Source organism: Mustela nivalis (genome assembly GCF_964662115.1).
Source record: "Mustela nivalis genome assembly, chromosome: 4".
Lineage (NCBI taxonomy): Eukaryota > Metazoa > Chordata > Mammalia > Carnivora > Mustelidae > Mustela > Mustela nivalis.
In genome coordinates, this window is record NC_139023.1 from 140,844,592 (window position 1) to 140,864,275 (window position 19,684).

General features: G+C 34.9%; 1 protein-coding gene across 2 annotated transcripts in view; it reads left to right on the forward strand.

Moving 5' to 3' along the window:
* Nucleotides 1-19,684, forward strand: part of LRBA (LPS responsive beige-like anchor protein) — a 730,800-nt gene that overhangs the window by 696,026 nt on the left and 15,090 nt on the right. For both annotated transcript variants that reach the window (XM_082728100.1, XM_082728101.1), the window contains exons 53-54: nt 2,230-2,397; nt 18,051-18,152. In XM_082728100.1, the coding sequence (XP_082584226.1) occupies nt 2,230-2,397; nt 18,051-18,152 (270 nt within the window). The remainder of the gene's footprint in view (nt 1-2,229; nt 2,398-18,050; nt 18,153-19,684) is intronic.

The following is a 19,684-nucleotide window of genomic DNA, read 5'->3' on the forward strand; positions in this document are numbered from 1 at the left end:
AAGCACGTGGGTTTCTGTGCACCTGGTGCCTCATGTACCTCCTTAATTATAATCACTCCCCTCCTTACTCCCACAAACCACTGAGGTGATAGGTATTAAATCTTAAATAAGCTTACCCTCAGTAACCTATCTTAATCATTCCTGGAGTTTACATGTTCTCCATAGTCAGGTTTAGGCTGAGACAGAAATAACTCTTAATATTCTGTTATCAAAAAGCATAATCAACAATATGATGTGTTCAGTTATTTTCAGTAGTTAAAACTCACTAATTCAGCCTTCAATTTTCTAATTAAGTTTTCTAACTTTGTCTTACCCCTTATAAGAAGGCCTGCCTTTACTCTAACCCCACCCATTTTACCATGAAACCTCTTCACTTTGTTCTTCAGATAAATTGGAAATGATATGGAAATGATTATATCTTTTCATATTTAATTTGCTCTTTTTCTTTTCCATTTTTTTTGTTCTAAGAAGTTTTGAATTCTTTTTTACCGTATTCCTTATCAATACAGCTGATTTTTAAATGAAATGTTTTGATATCAATTTAAAGGTTGGAGAAATTCAAAAGTGCACATTTTTAACCTTCAGTAGTTAAAACACCTGTTTTGACTAAAATCTTTATTCATGGGAGAAAAAAATACACTTTATAATTTGTGCAATTTGAGACTGAAATGAATTTGAATTTAAAGTTACTAGTAGTAAGCTGCAAGAGGGAACCCACTGTATATGGTGTGCTGAGTGAAGTAAAATATTCTTCAGCATTTTTTAAAAATTTGCAGCCTTTGTAATAAGCTTCAGACTTATTAAAATGAAGAATTTAAAAAAATTAACAGTACTTTTTTAGTTATATTCATGATGAGCTTGAAAAGTTAAATACACTCAGATGCTAATACTTAACTGAGACCTTAAACTTTCGGATAGGTTATGATGTTTCCAAATTAAACACGGACTTTTTAGGCATATTAATCTTTTTTCAGCTTAGAGGTCTTTCTTCTTGAACATTTGAATTCTATTTATGTGACCCCACTGAAATACTTCTTTAAAAATAAAAATTTATCAGGGAGATCATATGATAGTTGTCTTTCTCTGCTTGACTTATTTCGCTAAGCATGATTCGCTCTAGTTCCATCCATGTTGTCGCAAATGGCAAGATTTCATTCCTGTACCCCTGGGGATAAAAATATATGTTTATAAAAAATAAAAAATTTAAAAAAAAATAAAAAAATAAAAATTTAAAAACCCACCTCATTGCTGATTATTAGAGGTAGACACACTATGGCATTCATCTGTAGTTCTATAGACATTTCAAAGGCAAATGTTAGCTTAGAAACCATAGGGATGTAGTAGAAGGGCTGCTATAGCTATTTCATTCTTTAGACAAGTTTGTATGAATTATAAACACCATATCTGATTTTTAAACAAAGATTCTCAAAGTGGGGGCTTTACTTTTTTTCCCAGCACTGTTACGTGACTAATTCATCCTGTGTCTGAAGCCGTCCCGAGATGTATAATAAGTGTACTGGCTTCTTCCCTTTTGTCCCCAGTCATTAATGTTCGATAAACTGCCATTATCTTAACTTCATCATCACTCACCAAGGAATTTTCATCATTCAGGCAATCAAAACAAAGAAAGAATGGCCCAGCTCTAATTGCAATCACAATATATTAGTCTTTTTACCAAAACTTAGTTCATGTAATTCTGATTTAAAAAGAACAGAAACTCTCCAAAGTGACTTATATCATCCTTGGATAGAACACTTTGAAAAAAAGAAGCACATTAAATCTTTACTGATTCAGAGAGAAGTTTGTATTAGCAAAGTCTGAATTATAGAGTACTTAAAGAAAGGCACCTGAGTTTTATTGTGCTTTGAACCATACAAAGGAACTTAAGAAATTGCTGAAGTCATTCCAAATGCAAGTTCTTCTGGGCCTGCTTTAATCAGTAGACGTGATTCATTTGGAATTTATAGTAGCCATGTATAATGATATGGTACCATGGTCCTCAAAAATTTTTAACATTATGTCTTTCAGAAATGTTACCACTGTTCAATTGATTTTTTGTTGTTACTAATATTCGAAGAAAACTTTTAGGTTAGGCCAGATCACATTTGATTATAAATTCTGAATCATCAGAATCTGAGATAATATGACTTCATTATCTTACAAAGGAAATAGTCACAGGAATTTTTTAAATTTTATAGCAGTTTTAAAGAAAATTGTTTTGTATTTCAGGAAAATTGACTCAGGTGGTATTTGGCCATTGGGATGTGGTCACTTGCCTCACTCGTTCTGAGTCCTATATTGGGGGAAATTGCTACATTCTCTCAGGATCACGTGACGCGACCCTTCTGCTCTGGTACTGGAATGGAAAAAGCAGCGGGATTGGAGATAACCCAGGCAGTAAGTACAAACTTATTTTATAAGTAAACTGTTACAAGTGATATATAATAACATTTTGCAGTGAATTAATGTTTTTTATCATGGTGAAAGTGAAACTGAATTATCAAGTCTTTTTAATTTCTTAGTTATAATTTAAGAAAGTTCTAGATAGCCTTTCAAGTATGTTTTGTTAGCATTGATAATTCTCAAGTGCAACTATGAAATCTCTTTTCCATATTACAGATTATTCTTGTGAACTGAAAATGCTAGTTCTTCATTGGAAATGGCTGTCACCAAATAAAAGAGAGGTGTTCCATTCACGAACAAGATATAACATAAAAGAGCAACCACATATTATCTTGTTTATCAAATTCATATTTTAAGAGAGCAAAAGAACAATTATAATTTTGTGGAAATGAACCAGTCTTTATAAAGAATATGCTTTCATTTACATATTAAAAGATAAAACAGGTTATAAAAGGCCAACATGGAATATTCAAATTGGCTCTTGGTTTTTCAGATGGGAAATGAATATGTTCACCAACAGCCTTAAACATCTTTATGAAACTATGCTGAAGGCAGTAAAACAAAAAATGTGTAACCATTTAAAATTGTAATTCACAGAAGGCAAAAAAGGAAGCAGCTACCATTAAAACCAATCGCACACAGCTGCAGAAAAGAAATGGCTTTAGAAAAACACATTAAGAAGTAGGAGAAAACAATTAAAGGGACCACCTGAAAAATGAGAATTTAATTAAAATGATTATGACAACACTGAAGAGTTCCTGCAAGAATAGCTTTAGATTTTTACTTCATAAGGCAGAGCATTTTAACTGCTCTTAAATATTTACAGTTTCTTAATTTAAAGCAAGTTGCCCTGTATTGGGTTAAGGAAGCACCATTTTGTCCCAGATTGCTTTACCTGAATATCATGGTACTTCACTCCAAATTATGAAATAGTCTGAATATGTTTCAGTCCATCACATTTTGGATTGACTTCTTCAAGCTGTGCTTATTAAATGTCTAATATTTGATTGAAAATGAAACCTTTAATTATTAAATTAATAATATTATAATTAAATATTTCAAAAAATATTTAGTAAAAAACCAGTATATAATTTTAAAAGAACTGTATGGGGAATATTTTTTTTCTTGTTTTATGTGATGGGTAAACATAATTTTTATTAAATCCTCCAATATATATTTCGTATGTTACTCAAATCAGGGACGATTCCCTATACAAATAGAATATGAAAAATCACCTTAAGACTGTGATGCTTTGGATAATACAGACTTGGTGTATGTGTTTCAGTGGGGGGGTAGTGCGTCTGTGTATTCCTCATATTTATACAGACATCTGCATTTTATATGTAATTATAAAATTTTTAAACATGTAGACTTCAGGGATTTTGTCACTTCTGTTTGAGAAAGACTTCATGTTCTTTACATTATGGACTCACATTCTGCTCCTTCTTCATTTCTGGCCTTTTAGGAGGGTCTACTTTCAATTTCTTTTTTTCCTCTGTCTATAAATTTAGTTACTGGGATTTAGTAAATGATCTAAGACAAACCTAGGCTTGACATAAATAATAAATATACAGTTTGTTACTTAGCTAAAAATATTTAGGAAGAATTTTCTCTTGCCTTCAAATAATGTGTTTAATTCACCTACAGCATTCCAAACACAAGAAAAGAATTTTTGGTTTGGTTTTTGTTTTTTTATTTTCATGACCTAATTGTGTTCTATATGTTATACATGGTCATTACCAATGTGTACTCTGAGAAGTAGCTAAAGGCTTATTAGCAACACTTATATGTAGTGGCCGTTATTCAGAAATTAATGTGTATTTTTAAACTAGAAATATTCAGCTTTTCCAGAAGGGAGAAATATATATTTAAATACCTTATAAATCATCCTAGAGATGGTTTTTACATGCTTGTCCTCTAAAAAAATGAATCAAATAGCATTGACCAAATCCTGGAGTTTGGAGTTAAAGCAAATCTAAGTTCCGAGCTTTGCTGTGGTCCTTCTGTCTTGTCTGTAAAATGAAAGCAACAATAGTAACTGACTTAAGGTGTTATCAGAAGCACAGAATGCTCAGAGCAAATAAATCACCACACAAACACCATCTTGTTGGCATTAGAGTATATATTATAATGTTATATTTTTCATAAAGCAGTTCATCTATACCCTCTCATTGTCTGCAGTATGGTGGATATTAACTCCTAGTAATGCTGGTAATGAAAAGAGAAGAAAAATAAAAGAATAACATAACAGCACATCTAATAAAAATTTTAGAAAATTGTACTGTATCTTGACTAAATTAAATTACCTTTCTCAAAGTGAACCTCATCCTTTCTGGCCCTTTTATAGTGTCTGATCTCCCAATCTAATTTTGCTTTAGCTTTGAAGGATGAATCTGGGAGAAAGACAAATAGGCACTTTTTCATATAATGAGAATTTCCACGCATTAGAATAGAAAAATGAACAAGCCAGTTTAAGCTTTTCAAAAAAAAAAAAAAAAAAACATTTTTACCATGCATGTGAACTGTGTTTTATACATTTATGCAGACTGGTTTAGATTTTATAAGCCTCTGGCTCGTTGATGGCTCCACGATGCAGCCGCTGAAGTCAGAGCTTTTCAGATGAGGAATTTTAGCTTATGCTTATTCCTACATTTTATCTCCTGGATGCAATATAAATGACCTTTAAGAAACAGCTACACTTTTTTTTTTTTTTAACATATAATTTCAGTCTGGTCTATAAATGCACACAATGCCTCAACTTAAATATTTGCACACAGACTTTTTTCTCTCTCTTGAAGAGAAAATTAAAGAAAACTAAACTATTGCTTTTTCTGCATTTTATAGGTCTCACTCAAGCATTTAGTTTTTGTGTGGTTTTGTTTTTTTTGCCCCAAAAATCATGAGAATAAGCTAGTGATTTTCCTTCCTAGGGTCATATGCCTGCGCCGTTTTCTATAAATCTGACATTAGTGCTATATGTGAAGTTCATAGCTTTATTCCTATTTTTTAAAAAATCATGTTATCCAGTATTAAATTACACCTTACTTGGGCAAAATCTGGCTAATTCAGCTGCATAAAACCTATATTTAGTATATCTTGGTCTTTTAAAAGGATACACATGTTTTATAAACTCTGCCTAGATCACGTGGCAAAAACCTTGTTTTCCTGTATAACAGATAGTTGTTCATCTTCGACTCTTTTGTTTTGTGATAGTTATCTCCTGTGGAATGCAATTTTCTTACCAAAAAGAAAAATTAAGATACAATTCCACTTAGTTGTAGATTTTTAAATAAAATTAACCGAGAACATTTTAACGAAAGATATTTTCTCCATGGAAGCATACCTCCCTTTCCCCTAGTACTCTTTGTGTTTTACAACTGCATTTGTGTACCAAAATGCTTTACTGAAACATGCATTTTTTTCCTCAGAATAGTGCTATACAGACTGTATATTCACAAATTTTGGAGAAAATGTGCCCCAGTGCATTCTGTTGGCATTTAAATACTTTAAACTTTGAAATGATCTTATAAACGAGATGAAAATTTACAAAATAGTTACTATCTATGATTTTTGTATTATTAGATCATAAACTTAAAATTAAATGCTTATTAAGAATTTTCAGGCTTCTGAGTAATTTTTTTTTAAAAAGCAGTTGATTAGCTTGAGAAGCAAATGGTTGCTGACTGAGGGTGTTTTGTGGATGTGTGTGTATAGTATTTCAGTAAAGTACTTTTCCATTCTCACATTCTGTTTTTGATTTGATTGAAAGGTGGCATTTTTTTCCTCTTTGCAATCAGACATGCTAATCTATGTCAGCTTTCTCCTTTATGGGAATGGCGTCTACTGAAAGAAAAAAAAAAAAAGCAGAAGTATTGAAGTTTTTTCATAACAACAAGATTCTGTTCTTTAAGAATATTTCAGCACCATTAATTAGAAAGAAGGTTTTATTAACCATAAGGCTAGCACTAACAGACCACAGAGCTGTTTTTTAAAGTACTGTATGCCATAGCTGCCCTGCTTTTTCTCTGTCTAAAACTTCATTTTGTTATACTCTCATCAATCACCTCAGTCATTACCGTAAATCCTACTGTTGTTAATTTTACTAGTATCACCCTAATGAGACATTCCTGCTATAATTAAAAATGAATTCTAACTTTCGGCCATTCTAAATTTTTTTTTTAATGAATTTAGAATGATCTTGCCATATGACTATAAATACCACTGATATACATGGACTACTCATCAGTCTCTAAGAAAAGTAGTATCATTATATGTCCAGGTGTGAATTATTTACTGGTTGCTTCTGTGCACATGTGCTTATGCATATGTATATTTTTGTGCACATATTTAGGAATTATGTTTTTTCTATCATAAAGCCTAATATGTTTTACTGAAGCTACTGATAAATCCTTATTCTTTGTCTTGTCAAAATATAGGCAGATGTAACACAAACAGTACTACTCTCTGTAAGTAGGTGTCCTAGAGCACCATCTGCTGGATGTACTTGGGGACGTAATGTTGGTAAATTTGAAAATCGGTACTTGAAAAGTCAGCTGTACTTTGTTTTTAATCGGCTGTGATGTATTATTTATAGATCATAAATGCCAAGATATGTATATTTGTGCTGAGCCATATGAGTTTTTAAAAGAAATCACTTTCTTCTTTTCTCCCACCCTCATGTGGATTTGGAATTTTATAATAAATACATTGTTTAAGGAAAAAGTAAGCACAACCTATGCCTAACGAAACAAAGCATCAGTTTGTCATGAGATATACTCTTATCTTCTTGATCACGGGTCTTCAGTAAGCACAGTGGAAGAAAATTGTTTGGATATTTTAACCTTATGTTCACTTTATTCTGAATATAAAAGCAGTGCTCGAAACAAGTAGCCTTGTTGTACCTGGGGTACAACTCTTGATCTGATTCTTTGTCTAGAGCATGAGTTCTTGTATTCCCCTCATCGAGAGCTTTCCTTATGGCCTGACTTCTGGCCTATTCTGTTGTACTAACACTAAGACTGCCCTGTATTTTTCTTTTTTTCTTGAAGAATTCATCAAGTTGGGTTTGAAGCAGCATGTTGGCAGTGTTCAAGTTCAGGTGACATTAAACTACTACGTTTATGAAATTCTCCAGAAGGTCCAGGATGTTTAGTGCTCCATGATGTAATGCAGGCCCTCGAGTTCCAGCAAAACAACTCTGTATTTACTGCTTGTAACTAATAGTAGATGTGGTAAAAGGAATTATATTCATATGGCAAATGAATACAACCTTAATGCGCACCATATGCAGAGTGGTGGCGTGATGTGCCAATATATCACATTTATTTACCTTGTTTAGTTGCAGAGAAAAATGACTATACCATTCAGCCATAGGCTGCAGTCCTACAAATATGAAAACAGATGAAATGATGATTTACACCCTCAAATAGAAACTGAGTATCTTCATGTGTAGACTTTAACAGTGTCACACCAAAGAAAGTTGCTTGTCTAATACTTTATGCTCAGATGGGAAATTTAGTTTCAAATAATTGGTAGAGCTAATGTCAGGAGATCTAAGTTCCCTCCAGGCAATTAAAGTCCTCAAAGAAAATTGTGAGTGTACCTTCTTTCATTTAATTGAAACCGAATATGCCTTGAAATTGCAAAATCACAAGCTACTTCTTCCATCCCTTAAAGCTGGATTCTTCTGCTTTTTTGAATATGGGTGTGTGTCTGTGTGCATGTGGGCATGCGTGTGTGTGTGTGTGTGTGTGTGTGTGTCTGTGTCTGTGTCTAAAATTACTGGAGAACCACTGTAAGGACACATTTAATCAAGACCTCCTGGAACAATGTATTAGACTGACTTTATCACCTTCCCAAAAGTTCCTGTCATTAGAGAAATGGTCGGACAGTTTGGTGTATATGTACTTCATACTGTACTTTAGATATTCCTGAGAATTTATTAAAAGAGACTCATTTTTATATGAAATTAAATACTTAAATTCTTCTAATGATTTCTTTTACAAAGCCACAATTGCTCTAGTCTTCAAAGTAATTTTGCTCACAAATAGGCTTGGCCAGACTTCAGATTCTAGATTTGAAGTATTTTTAGTTAGGGAAAAAATCCTTAGAATTCTTTATGCCTCCCATGGCTAAGGCTTCGTGACTGCTAAACTTTTTAGCTTTTATTCTTGTACCTTGTAATTTTCTACAACTGAGAGATTGCTTTATTTCCTTGGAGTAAATGGCATCAGGGTGTTTCCTTTTTTTAATTGTAATAAAATTAACATACATAACATATTTGTTTCAGGTGTATGACATGATGACTTGATAATATGTATAATATGTATATATTGCAAAATGTATATTTTGTAATATGTATATATTGCAAAATGATCACCACAGTTTATTTAGGTAACATCTATCACCATATATAGTTATAAATTCTTTCCTGTGATGAAAATCTACTCTCTTAGCAACTTTCAAATATACAATATAGTATGATTAACTATAGTTACCATGCTGAACATTACCAGGACTTATTTATTTTATAATTGAAAGTTTGTACCTTTTGACCATCTTTGCCATCTCCTCTCCCCGCCAACTACCAGTCTGTTCTTTGTATCTCTAAGTTCAGTTTGTTTGTTTGGTTTTGGGTTTTGTTTTTTTTTTTAATTCCACATATAAGTGAGATTATAAAGTATTTTTCTTTCTCAGTCTGGCTTATTTCAGTTAGCATAATGCCCTCAAGGTCCATCCTAAATAATAGGAGATCTCCTCTTATTTAAATGAATGAATAATAATACACTGATATATTTATGTGTGTGTGTGTGTGTGTGTGTGTGTGTTCACACACTTGTGAAGAGCAAACATATTCTTTATCCATTCATCTCTTGGTGGATACACATTGCTTCCATGTCTTGGCTATTATACATAATGCTGCAGTGAACATGAGGGTATACATATCCTTACAAGGTAGTCTTTTCATTCCTTCAGATAGATACTTAGAAGTGGAATTGCTGTATTATAAGATAGTTTATTTTTAATTTTTTGAGGAACTTCCATATTGCTTTCCATAGTTGCTATAGCAATCTATATTCCTACCAACAGTGCATGAGGGTTCCCTCTTCTCTACATCTTTCCAACACTTGTTATTATTCCTTTTTTTTTTTTTAAGGATAGTCTTAAGTGAAAGTAGCTTTTTTTTTTTTTAAGATTTTATTTTTAAATAATCTCTGTACCCAACATGGGACTTAAACTCCCAACCCTGAGATCAAGAGTTGCATGCTTTCCTGACTGAGATAGCTAGGCACCCCTCTTTATTGTCTTTTTAATAACAGTTATTCTAACAAGTGTGAGGTGATATCTCATTGTTGTTTTGATTTGCATTTCCCTGATGATGAGTGATGTTGAGCACCTTTTTATGTACCTGTGGGCCGTCTGTATGTCTTCTTTGGAAAAAATACCTATTCACATTCTCTGCCATTCATTCATTCACTCACTCATTCATTTATTCGTGTGCCCATTTTTATAAATCACATTGTTTTATGTTTGTTTCTTTTGTGCTGTTGAGTTGTATGAGCTGTTTATGTAGTTTGGATATTATTAGATATATAATTTGCAAGCATTTTCTCCTACTCCATAGGTTGCCTTTTCATTTTACTGATCGTTTCTTCTGCTCTGCAGAAGCATTTTAGTTTGAAGTACTTGTTTGTATTTTGCTTTTGTTGCCTTTGCTTTTAGTGTCAAATTCAGAATGTTTCTAATAGACAAAGATGTGAAATATTTTTATCTACATTCTTTTTTGGAGGCAGAATTTTATGTTTGTATTACTAGGCACTAGATATACAGTTATAGGAGCTATCAATGAATTAGAGTGAATATTAAGCCTCTTTTTGGGGCTTCAAAAAATGAAAAGTCTCAAGAAAGTAGGAAAAAGAAACACATCAGTTAAGTAGAATTTGATATGTTCAGAGGATGAAATACTGCACGGCCATTAATGTATTATGAGTTTGTGGTATTGACATGGAAAATAAGCTATCTGTATGATTTAGTGTAAAAGATCACCAAACTACATGTATAATGTATCTTATAGGTATCTAGGTCTGTGTGTATACTTTGTATTCTGTGTATATTTATGCATAGGTAAAAGTCCCGAATGACAGCCAACACAGTATTTTTTATTATGTTATTTAGCAACAGTTATTTATAGGTAGTGGAATTTAGAGGCAGTTTTTTCATTTCCTTCTTCATAATTTACTAAAATTATCTGAATGTTTTATAATGAGCGTGTGTGACTTTGATAATCAGAGACAAAGATATATCGGGAGGAATACCTAATTATATTAATATACCTTCACTTTCTGCTCTAGTCTTCTAGCTATTAGTTTCATCAGAATTTATATGGATTGTTAGGGAAGGCTGAAAAGTCTAAGAAAAGGAAGAATGGGAGAAATCAAAGTATGATCCTTAGAAATTAAACAAAAGAATGACAAGAAACAAAAATAATCCTAACCATCTCTAATTTTCATTTATGCAGTGTAGAATTAGATATGATTCCTACTTTTGCTGAAAGGAATGTCTCCAACAGAGAGTAAAAATCATTCAACTATTACTACTACTACTTTACTCCTAGGTGATGCTGGGCGCCATCAGAGACACTTCACATAATAGTCCTATCTGGTGACTACTATTATTACCCTTGTTTTATAGATGAGGCACAGAGTGATTATAAATACGTCTTTACTTGCTGCCCAGGGCCCTGAAGCTCCTAGATCTTACTGAAACTATGAGAACATGCCCGCGAGAGGTCACATAGCTAGCTAGAATTCTAGGCCAGAGGTGCCATTGTGAATCACTAAACTGTACTGCAGTTTGTACTGCAATTTGATAAATTAGGCCATCAGCTGTAGAAAATTTGATGCAATCCTGTCACTAAAGCATGCTTTGTTTTCGCAAAGGACAATACAGAGATAATTTTGCTAAACTGAATTCTTCGGATAGTATGCATCATGTTAGGAGTTTGAGTTTTTATTTGTTTTGAGAGAGAGCATTAGCAGGGGGGAAGGAGAGGGTAAAGGGAGAGGGGAGAAGCAGGCTCCCTGATGAGCAGGGAGCCCATCCTGGGGCTCAATCCCAGAACACAGGGATCACAAGAAGGCAAAAGTTTAACCCACTGAGCCACCCAGGCACCATAGGATTTTGCGTTGTTTTGGGTGGGGTGCTTTTTTTTTTTTTTTGAGATTTTATTTAATATTTGTCAGAGAGAGAGAGAGAAAGCATAAGCAGGGGGAGGGGCAGAGGAAGAGGGAGAAGCAAGGAGCCAGACAAGGGACTCAATCCCAGGACTCTGGGATTATGACCTGAACAGAAGACAGACGCTTCAGGACTGAGCTACCCAGGTGCCTCTCGTTTTGTTTTTTAGAGAGTGCTCCAGCGGGGAAGGGGCAGAGAAAGAGGGAGAGAAAATCTTAAGCACCTCCACCCCAGCACAGAGCCCGAGATGGTGGGTGCTTAGTCTCATGACAGCCTGAGGACTCTGAGGTCATGACCTGAGGCAAAATCAAGAGCCATACACTTAACCAACTGAGCCACACAGGCGCTTAGGATTTTGTATTTTTAAATATTATTAAACACTTTAGGGTTATACTTTAAGTATACAGTTGTAGGTACAAACTCACAAACACATTTTCTGATTTTGCTTAGAAGAGAGAAACAAATGCACACACAGACAGAGAGGAGAAAGATTATAAACCAGGAACTTATAAAGGATTTTTGTACCAACATTATCTTGTCTTGTATTAATAATTCTAGTATTATTTATAAGAGGAAGCTACCAAAATTTGCTCTCTTATGGTTGTCTCACCCTAAGTGCATCTTTGGCTTATTTTCTGTAGTCTGTATGTTTGACCAAATTATCATGTTTTTCACCAAAGAGACAATGATGAACGGAGAGGAGGAGAAAAGTTGGTGGAGATAGAATAGAACAAATTTCATATAATTTCCCTTTGCATAATTAAAGTGTAGTGTTATAATTCCCATCGGGACACTAGGAAGTTAATGGGAAAGGTTTAAGAAACATTTAGTAGCTAACCTCATTTCCGCTTCAGAAAGCCATTTCCTTTCTCGGTTTGCCATTATGGTGAGCCACATGAGAAAGGTTAGTGTACAGTTTTCACGTGAATTTTTTTTCTCTGCATTGTAGTAATCAAAATGTAATTAAAATGGAATAAATGGCCGGTGCAAAATAGAAGTATCCATCTTTAGGAAATGACTGGCATATATTATATAATACTTAGATTATAAAACTTCTATATATACCTAATAACTTTTATATTTAGCTTTAAATTTCTGTTTTCTTTCAGAATGAATACTCTATTGAAATGACTTTTTTAACAAAGCTGGGTTTCATATTTTGTTTTACCTCCATAAGAGGTCATATGGCATTACATTTTAATAATGTGGAAAATTATATCAGTTGTTTTTATTTAAGGACTTTATTAATTGCTGTGAAATACTCATTTTGTATAAAAATTCATTTGTAATAAATAGTTTGAACTTCAGTACAGCTTTTTGACCTTTCCAAATATAGTTATTTATAATTTGCAGGTTTATAGTAAAGTATTATAAAACCTGATCCACTGACCATTTAGAATCAAGTCATTTGCCAATACAAGACTATATTTTATTCCCCTCTTGGTTTCCACAGTGCATTGCACATAATATATATCCAATAAAGGCTATTAAGTGAACGAAGGAGTAAGTGAATGAATGAAAAAGCAATTGGAAAATGTTAACTTTGGGCCCAGGAGTCATCCACACTAAGTATTAATTGAAAAAACTAATTTCATTTCTAAAAAAGTAGGAATAGAGGATGTTGAACCAAACATCGTTTCATAATAAATGGTATTTTAAAAATGAGGAATGAATGCAGGGGATTCTTTCTCTGCTAATAACATACTTAAACTGCTAATGAGAACTTTGTAGTGTATTTTAAAGTAATTTAATTTTTATAAGACTTGAGGAGATGATGCAAAAAATACCAAGAACTTAATTTATTTTTTAAAATGTAAGTCAAAAGTTTGCCAGAAATTCATGTCTGGTCTATTTTTACCTGGATTATTAATTCCCCTTGCCTTAATGGAGACATATCTTTTGAAATATTTTTCTCATTGAATATTTATGAACAGGGTGCTAGAGAAATTACTGTCTCCTCTTCTCTTCTTTGAGGTATAACTGTAAGAGGCTCAGGGTCCATTTGCTAGAGAAATATACTTAGTTATGAGGGCACCAAAGAAACACAGTTAATAAAAACATTTGTTATCCTGCCTAATGGTGTAAAACATGTCACCTAATATTTTAAAAAACATAGGTCCAGTATAAATGCTAACTGGGTATTATGGAGATCTTGTGCTGTTTAAATTCAAGTTGGGTTGTTAGAATAGTGTCTGTAAATTTGTACTGATATTTCCAGTATTATGTACTGAGAAAAGCACATCTGTAAAAACTGGTGTGTCCTGGTATTCTTGGCAGGATTTGGGCTGTCTTTAATCTCCTTTGACTTGTTCATCTTCCTTTAAGGCCATCCATAAAGATGCGCCGAGTATCCTTTTCAGCCTTTGGTTAGGATTTGCATCAGTAGTCATAAACCTGCTCTCTGGACAAAGACACCCTTTCCTTTGAAGTAATTGCTCAAGCTTTTCAAAGCAGTCCAAGAAGTCTATCCTCTTTCTCTTTTTATTTTTCTTTAAGGAGAGTTTGAAGTGTAGCCCCTTAAACTAGCAACAAGATAAATTTTTCCCTCAGCTTTATTGAATGCCATGACGATTTTTCAAGCAGTAAGACTTTAAAAGGTTCTTAAAGGACTCTGTTCTGCTTTATGATCTAGCTTTTGGTAGATCCTGCTATTTCAAAGAGCAAAAGTAAAGACTTCTTGTATCCATTAACTACTGCAAATTTTTATCAAAGAATTAATCTGATATTTTTCAGAAGGCTCCCCCCGCCCCGCTCTTTATTTGGTTTAGAGACTTCAGTAAAATTGGTGATAGCATTGGGGTCTTTGAAAAAGCACTGTATGGCCAGTATTGTTTTATTTGAGTTGCTTTTCCCCCCTAAGTGTTAACTCTCAGGGCTGGCATGAGGTTGGGATGTGAGTGCTACCATGGCAATGAGTATACATGGTTCCTAGATCTCATTTCTAGACTTTCCAAACAAATATATACAGATACGGAGCAGTTTTGCCTTTCCTTTCTGTAGGAGATTATTGCTGAGCTCTATGATGCAGGATGATATATAATAGTGTAACTCCAGAGAAATAGATTGTGTGAGTCACATATAAAGCCTGTCTTCTGCCTCTGATTTTCCCCTCTACCCTTATTCCAAATGGTCCCCAAAGTATCTGTTGCATTTAAACAGTTTGGATCTGTTGGATTTAAGTCCCATATCCTATAATTCTATTTACTGTAGAGAAATTTTAATATTTAAAACACTTGGTTTATTGGAACTTACAAAAATCCAATAAGTATTTACTGTGAACAGAATTTTTTGATGAGAAAATGTAAAGAATATTCAGTCTGCATAGCAGATAATAAAGGGAATACACACATGGTCTTTAAACAAAACTGGAAATAGCTTTTTTAAGAGGATTTGATATACCTTCTTATATTCTTGTACATGGATTTTAGGGGCTATTAATGTACATTTCCTAACGGGGAGGGAATGTTAAATAGCGCAGTCTTCCTACTGGAAATCCAGCAAGTGTTTGTGAAACGAGTTACCTGAGAACAACCCAGTGGTCATAAGTTTACCCTTGTGTTTTTAATTTGTTGTTTTTCTTTTCCTTTCCTTTTTTTTTTTTTTTTTTTTTTTCTTCTGTATTTCCTGAACTGTCTAACCTGCTTCCTGGGTTAGAGAACATTTTGCCAAACTTTGAAGCCAAAGTCCTAGCACTGAACAATTCTTTATTTAGAGATTAGGCTTTAGGAAAAGAAAAATCTTTTTTTTTCGGAAAAGAAAAATCTTTTACAGTATTGAAATCATGCAATATGTGTATGTCTTCTGACTTGGGGAGGGAGAAATGATTGGTATAGTGTGGATCATTGGAAACTTCTATTTTGTAAGGAAAACATACTTACAAAAAATCTTAATTGTGAGTTTACAAAAAAGAATGTTTTTGTCTTAACCCACTTTATGGCCTTAATCATGAGCCTTCCTAAACTCTAACTTTACAGTCCTAGAAAATTCTCAGTGTTTCAACTTTTACATTAAAGAAACATAATTAGCAATCTTCTTACTTCCTCACTATGTCCCTGAGAAAAAAATCTTAGACCTAGAAAACAAAAAGTCAGCACTGACATGCTTAAGTGACAACATTTTCTGGGTCCATTATCCATCTGTCTTTGTTTACTTTGGCTCACACTTTAGAGTGCTTTCAGTTGCCATCAGTTTTCCTTCAAACTTTCATTTCCCACTAAGGAATTCCAAGACAACTCAAGTTAAAACACAAACCTCCCTGCCTCAATAAAATAGTAACTTATGAAAACAAAAAAGGAACCATCACATTGAAGATGTATTCCTTGGAGCTTAGTGATTTTAATTCTTGATTTAAAAAGATTGCATATATATATATATATATATAAATAAAATTAAACATTAATTTTGAAAATAATATTGTACAGTATTTTGTAGAATGTAGAGCATCTTGGGAAAAGGGGAAAGCATGAATCAGGACTTAACTCTAGGTAACTTTTTAAAACACACTTATTTATAATTTTTGTGGCAAAGCTGATCCCTAACAGAAAGTTTAGTAGTTCAGACTTGCTTACATTATGTGCTTCTTTTCTTTAAAAAAACTCCCAAATTTATGTACTTTTTAAGGAAAAACCCTAGTTCTTATAACAAATTCTTCCTGGTTTGCAAAATGTCAAGTACTTTGCAAAAAGTACAAGAACTTTGTAATTAAGGTGGGTTTCTCTCAAAGTTTCTAAACTTTGAATCGAAAGAAACCAAGCCCCTTGCCTTGTACTATGTCATTTGGGATCTGCCTCTGTCACGAAGCATGGAAGCCGGTCTCAGCGTCTGGCTGCATGGGGCACAGCCAGTGTGGCGCAGAGTTTGACGTGACAGCTCTCCACTTACATCTCATTGCAGAAGTACTCAGAGTCACCAAAAGCTGTGAGGCACTCTGGGGACACAGTTACACATTTTGTGCCACAACAAATGCACCGAAATACTCCTTTGTAACGGCTGGACTGCAGGCTTCCATTGAAGTGGGGCAGGAGGCACATAAACTAGGGCCCTGTCTCCATAGGAGACGCCTCCCCTGTTTTTGGTCATGGATCTCTGTGCATTCAGTATAAGCTATTTTCCTTCCTCCCCTCGCCATCCTCCCAGGAAAACACAGGCATGTACATATATTTTGCATGAAATTTCAGAGACTCCACTGGGACCCATCACAAAAACCACTGCGTTGGAAGTTAGTTTAATTTTTTGACAGCCAGTATTTGCCTTTCCAAGGACAATAGGTTTTTGCTGGATATTCCCTGACCTACCTGAGAGGATAACAAGTTGTTCTTTTCTAAGACTTCCACAGCTGGTGCTAGAGACCTTCTTCTGGGCACATTTGCCTCTTTTAGGTTACATGGTATCACTTAGCAATCTTCCTGTGAAACCAATCCAAATCGAGGAAATTGAAGCGTGCTAATAGAACACTGCTCTCTAGTTCCACTTACAAAGGCTTTGTGTGTCTTTGTCTTTAGAGACTATAAAAGTGGAGGACTAGCGTGGTCTGAAAATAGTATTCTTCAGGCTAAATATGGAATTTGGCTTATCCTTGCCAATTGGAATGAATCAAGCCACAAATGAAGCCTATTACTGTCTTCTTTATCTGAGTCAGGTCTGTTTGTGGTGTGGCTTCCTTATTAACCAGTTTTGTGGGGTTTTTTTTGGGGGGGGCGGTTGGGGACAGAGATACAGGATGACTTCTTCTATTGTGAAAATGTCTGGAAACCTCTTCCTTTATCTGGATACTCGTTCTCTGTTAGCCTTTCCTCATCTTCCTCCACTAGTTTTCAGTCACGATCAGAACTACATGGAAGAGTTTGCTCTATTTCCCCTCTGTTCTTTGAACCACAGAAAATACACTGTTAGATTTCTGTATTAAGAAAATACGTAAGATTAGTAAATACGCATTTAAGAGAGGGGTTCCTTTGAGGTATCCTGTCCTAGTTCAGACTGTCTTTACCACAAGATCTCAGGGTCCCATGGAAAAGGAGGAGGGGGTGGGGCTGCCTTTCTTTGAAATGTGGATCAAGCCAGAGATACTACTTTTATAATCATCCATCTATAAATCATCTAATTGAGGGGATTATATTTATATTTGGGAAGTATCTGAGTCATTCTACAATGCAGATTTTTGTCTTACTTTACTCTGTATTTTCAATTCCTGTTGCTTGATAGTCTTGTAAGGGTTGGAAATTTGGCAACTGGTCTTCATACTCTAGCATATAGTTTGGATTTAGTGCTAAAATAGGGTTTTTGGACAGATTTCCAAACTGGGACTTAGGTGTTACAGGAATTAGGAACAAATCGTTTGTTATTTAAGTAGAGGGAGCTGAGAGAGGTAACCCCCTGCCTGAACTTGATTTGTTTTTATCTGTTTCTGTCTAAAGGTGAGACCACCACTCCTCGAGCCATTCTAACAGGCCACGACTGTGAGATCACCTGTGCTGCCGTCTGTGCTGAGCTGGGCCTGGTGTTAAGTGGCTCCAAAGGTAAACCCATGGTGCTCTCAATAAAATGTATGCGTTTTTTGGTGTTTGGCAAGGATGGATTTGGTACTTTTTTCTCTAAGCTGTCCATTATAGTAGCTCTTAGCCATGTAGGACTATTTGAATCAACTAACTACTTATTGAATTAGTTAATTACTTATGTGATTTAACTACATAAAGTTTAAAATGCAGGTCCCTGGTGGCACTAGCCACTTTTCAGGTGTTCACGCCTCACACATGACTGTGGTTACTGAACCAAGCAGCATAAGTACAGAACATCTGCACTGTCACAGAGAATTGTGTTTCACAGCATTGCTCTGACGAGGGAGGTGGGGACAAGGAACATCTTTGTCTATTTGTTTATTCCTCTGGACTCCGGGCTGGGTTCCATCTCACACCTGGAGGGAAACTGACCTGGTCTGTTTTAACTTCCAAATCTCAGAACAAGGCAGGAGCCAGGATGGCATTGAGAGTGGAGTGGGAAGACACTTGAGCTGGTTCTCCTGGGGGAGGTCTGCTCTTGCCATGTCATCATATATTTAGGCCAGAGTTACCAACCACAGAGCAAGCTTTCAAAGAGGACACACAACAAATCAGGATCTGACCTGGAACAGAGCTGTTTTGAATTCATTGCTTATTCCATCACAATAGTTTATCCATCTCTCTGTCTCTCTGCCCTGAGCTGAGGTCTGAACACACAAAAAAGTACTATAATCCTATATTTGAAAGTTATCTGATGGGGATGCATTGAATATTTGACTCACCTTATCTGTGTCTCAAACTATAATACTTAGTCTAGCTAACAAGACTTATTAAATATTAAGAGGATTGTATTTAAAAATTTAGTTGGTCAGGGCAGTAAAATAATGATACCAGGAATTCTATACCTACTAGATTTTTTTCCCCTTCTTATATCTAAGAATTTCATATATCCTGAGCAAATAGAAGTTCTTAGACTATACAGGATCCAAAATAGACATGGGGCGCCCTGCTGGCTCAGTCAGTAGAGCACGAGATTCCTAATCTCAGAGCTATGATTTTGAGCCCCACGTTGGGTATAGGGCTTAATTAAAAATAAAATCTTGGAGGGACGCCTGGGTGGCTCAGTTGGTTGGGCAGCTGCCTTCAGCTCCGGTCATGATCCCGGCATCCTGGGATCGAGTCCCACATCGGGCTCCTTGCTCGGCGGGGAGTCTGCTTCTCCCTCTGCCTCTGCCTGCCATTCTGTCTGCCTGTGTTTGCTCTCTCTCCCTCTGACAAATTAAAAAAAAAAAAATCTTTAAAAAAATAAAATCTTGGGGTGCCTGGGTGGCTCAGATGGTTGTGTGTCTGCCTTCAGCTCAGGTCATGATCCCAAGGTCCTGGGATCGAGCCCCACATTGGGTTCCCTGCTCAGCAGGGAGTCTGCTTCTCCCTCTTTCCCTGCCTCTTCCCTTGCTTGTGCTCTCTCTCTCTCAAATGAATAAATAGAACCTTTTTTAAAAAATTTTAAAAATGAATAAATAAAATCTTTAAAAAAATAAAAATAAAATCTT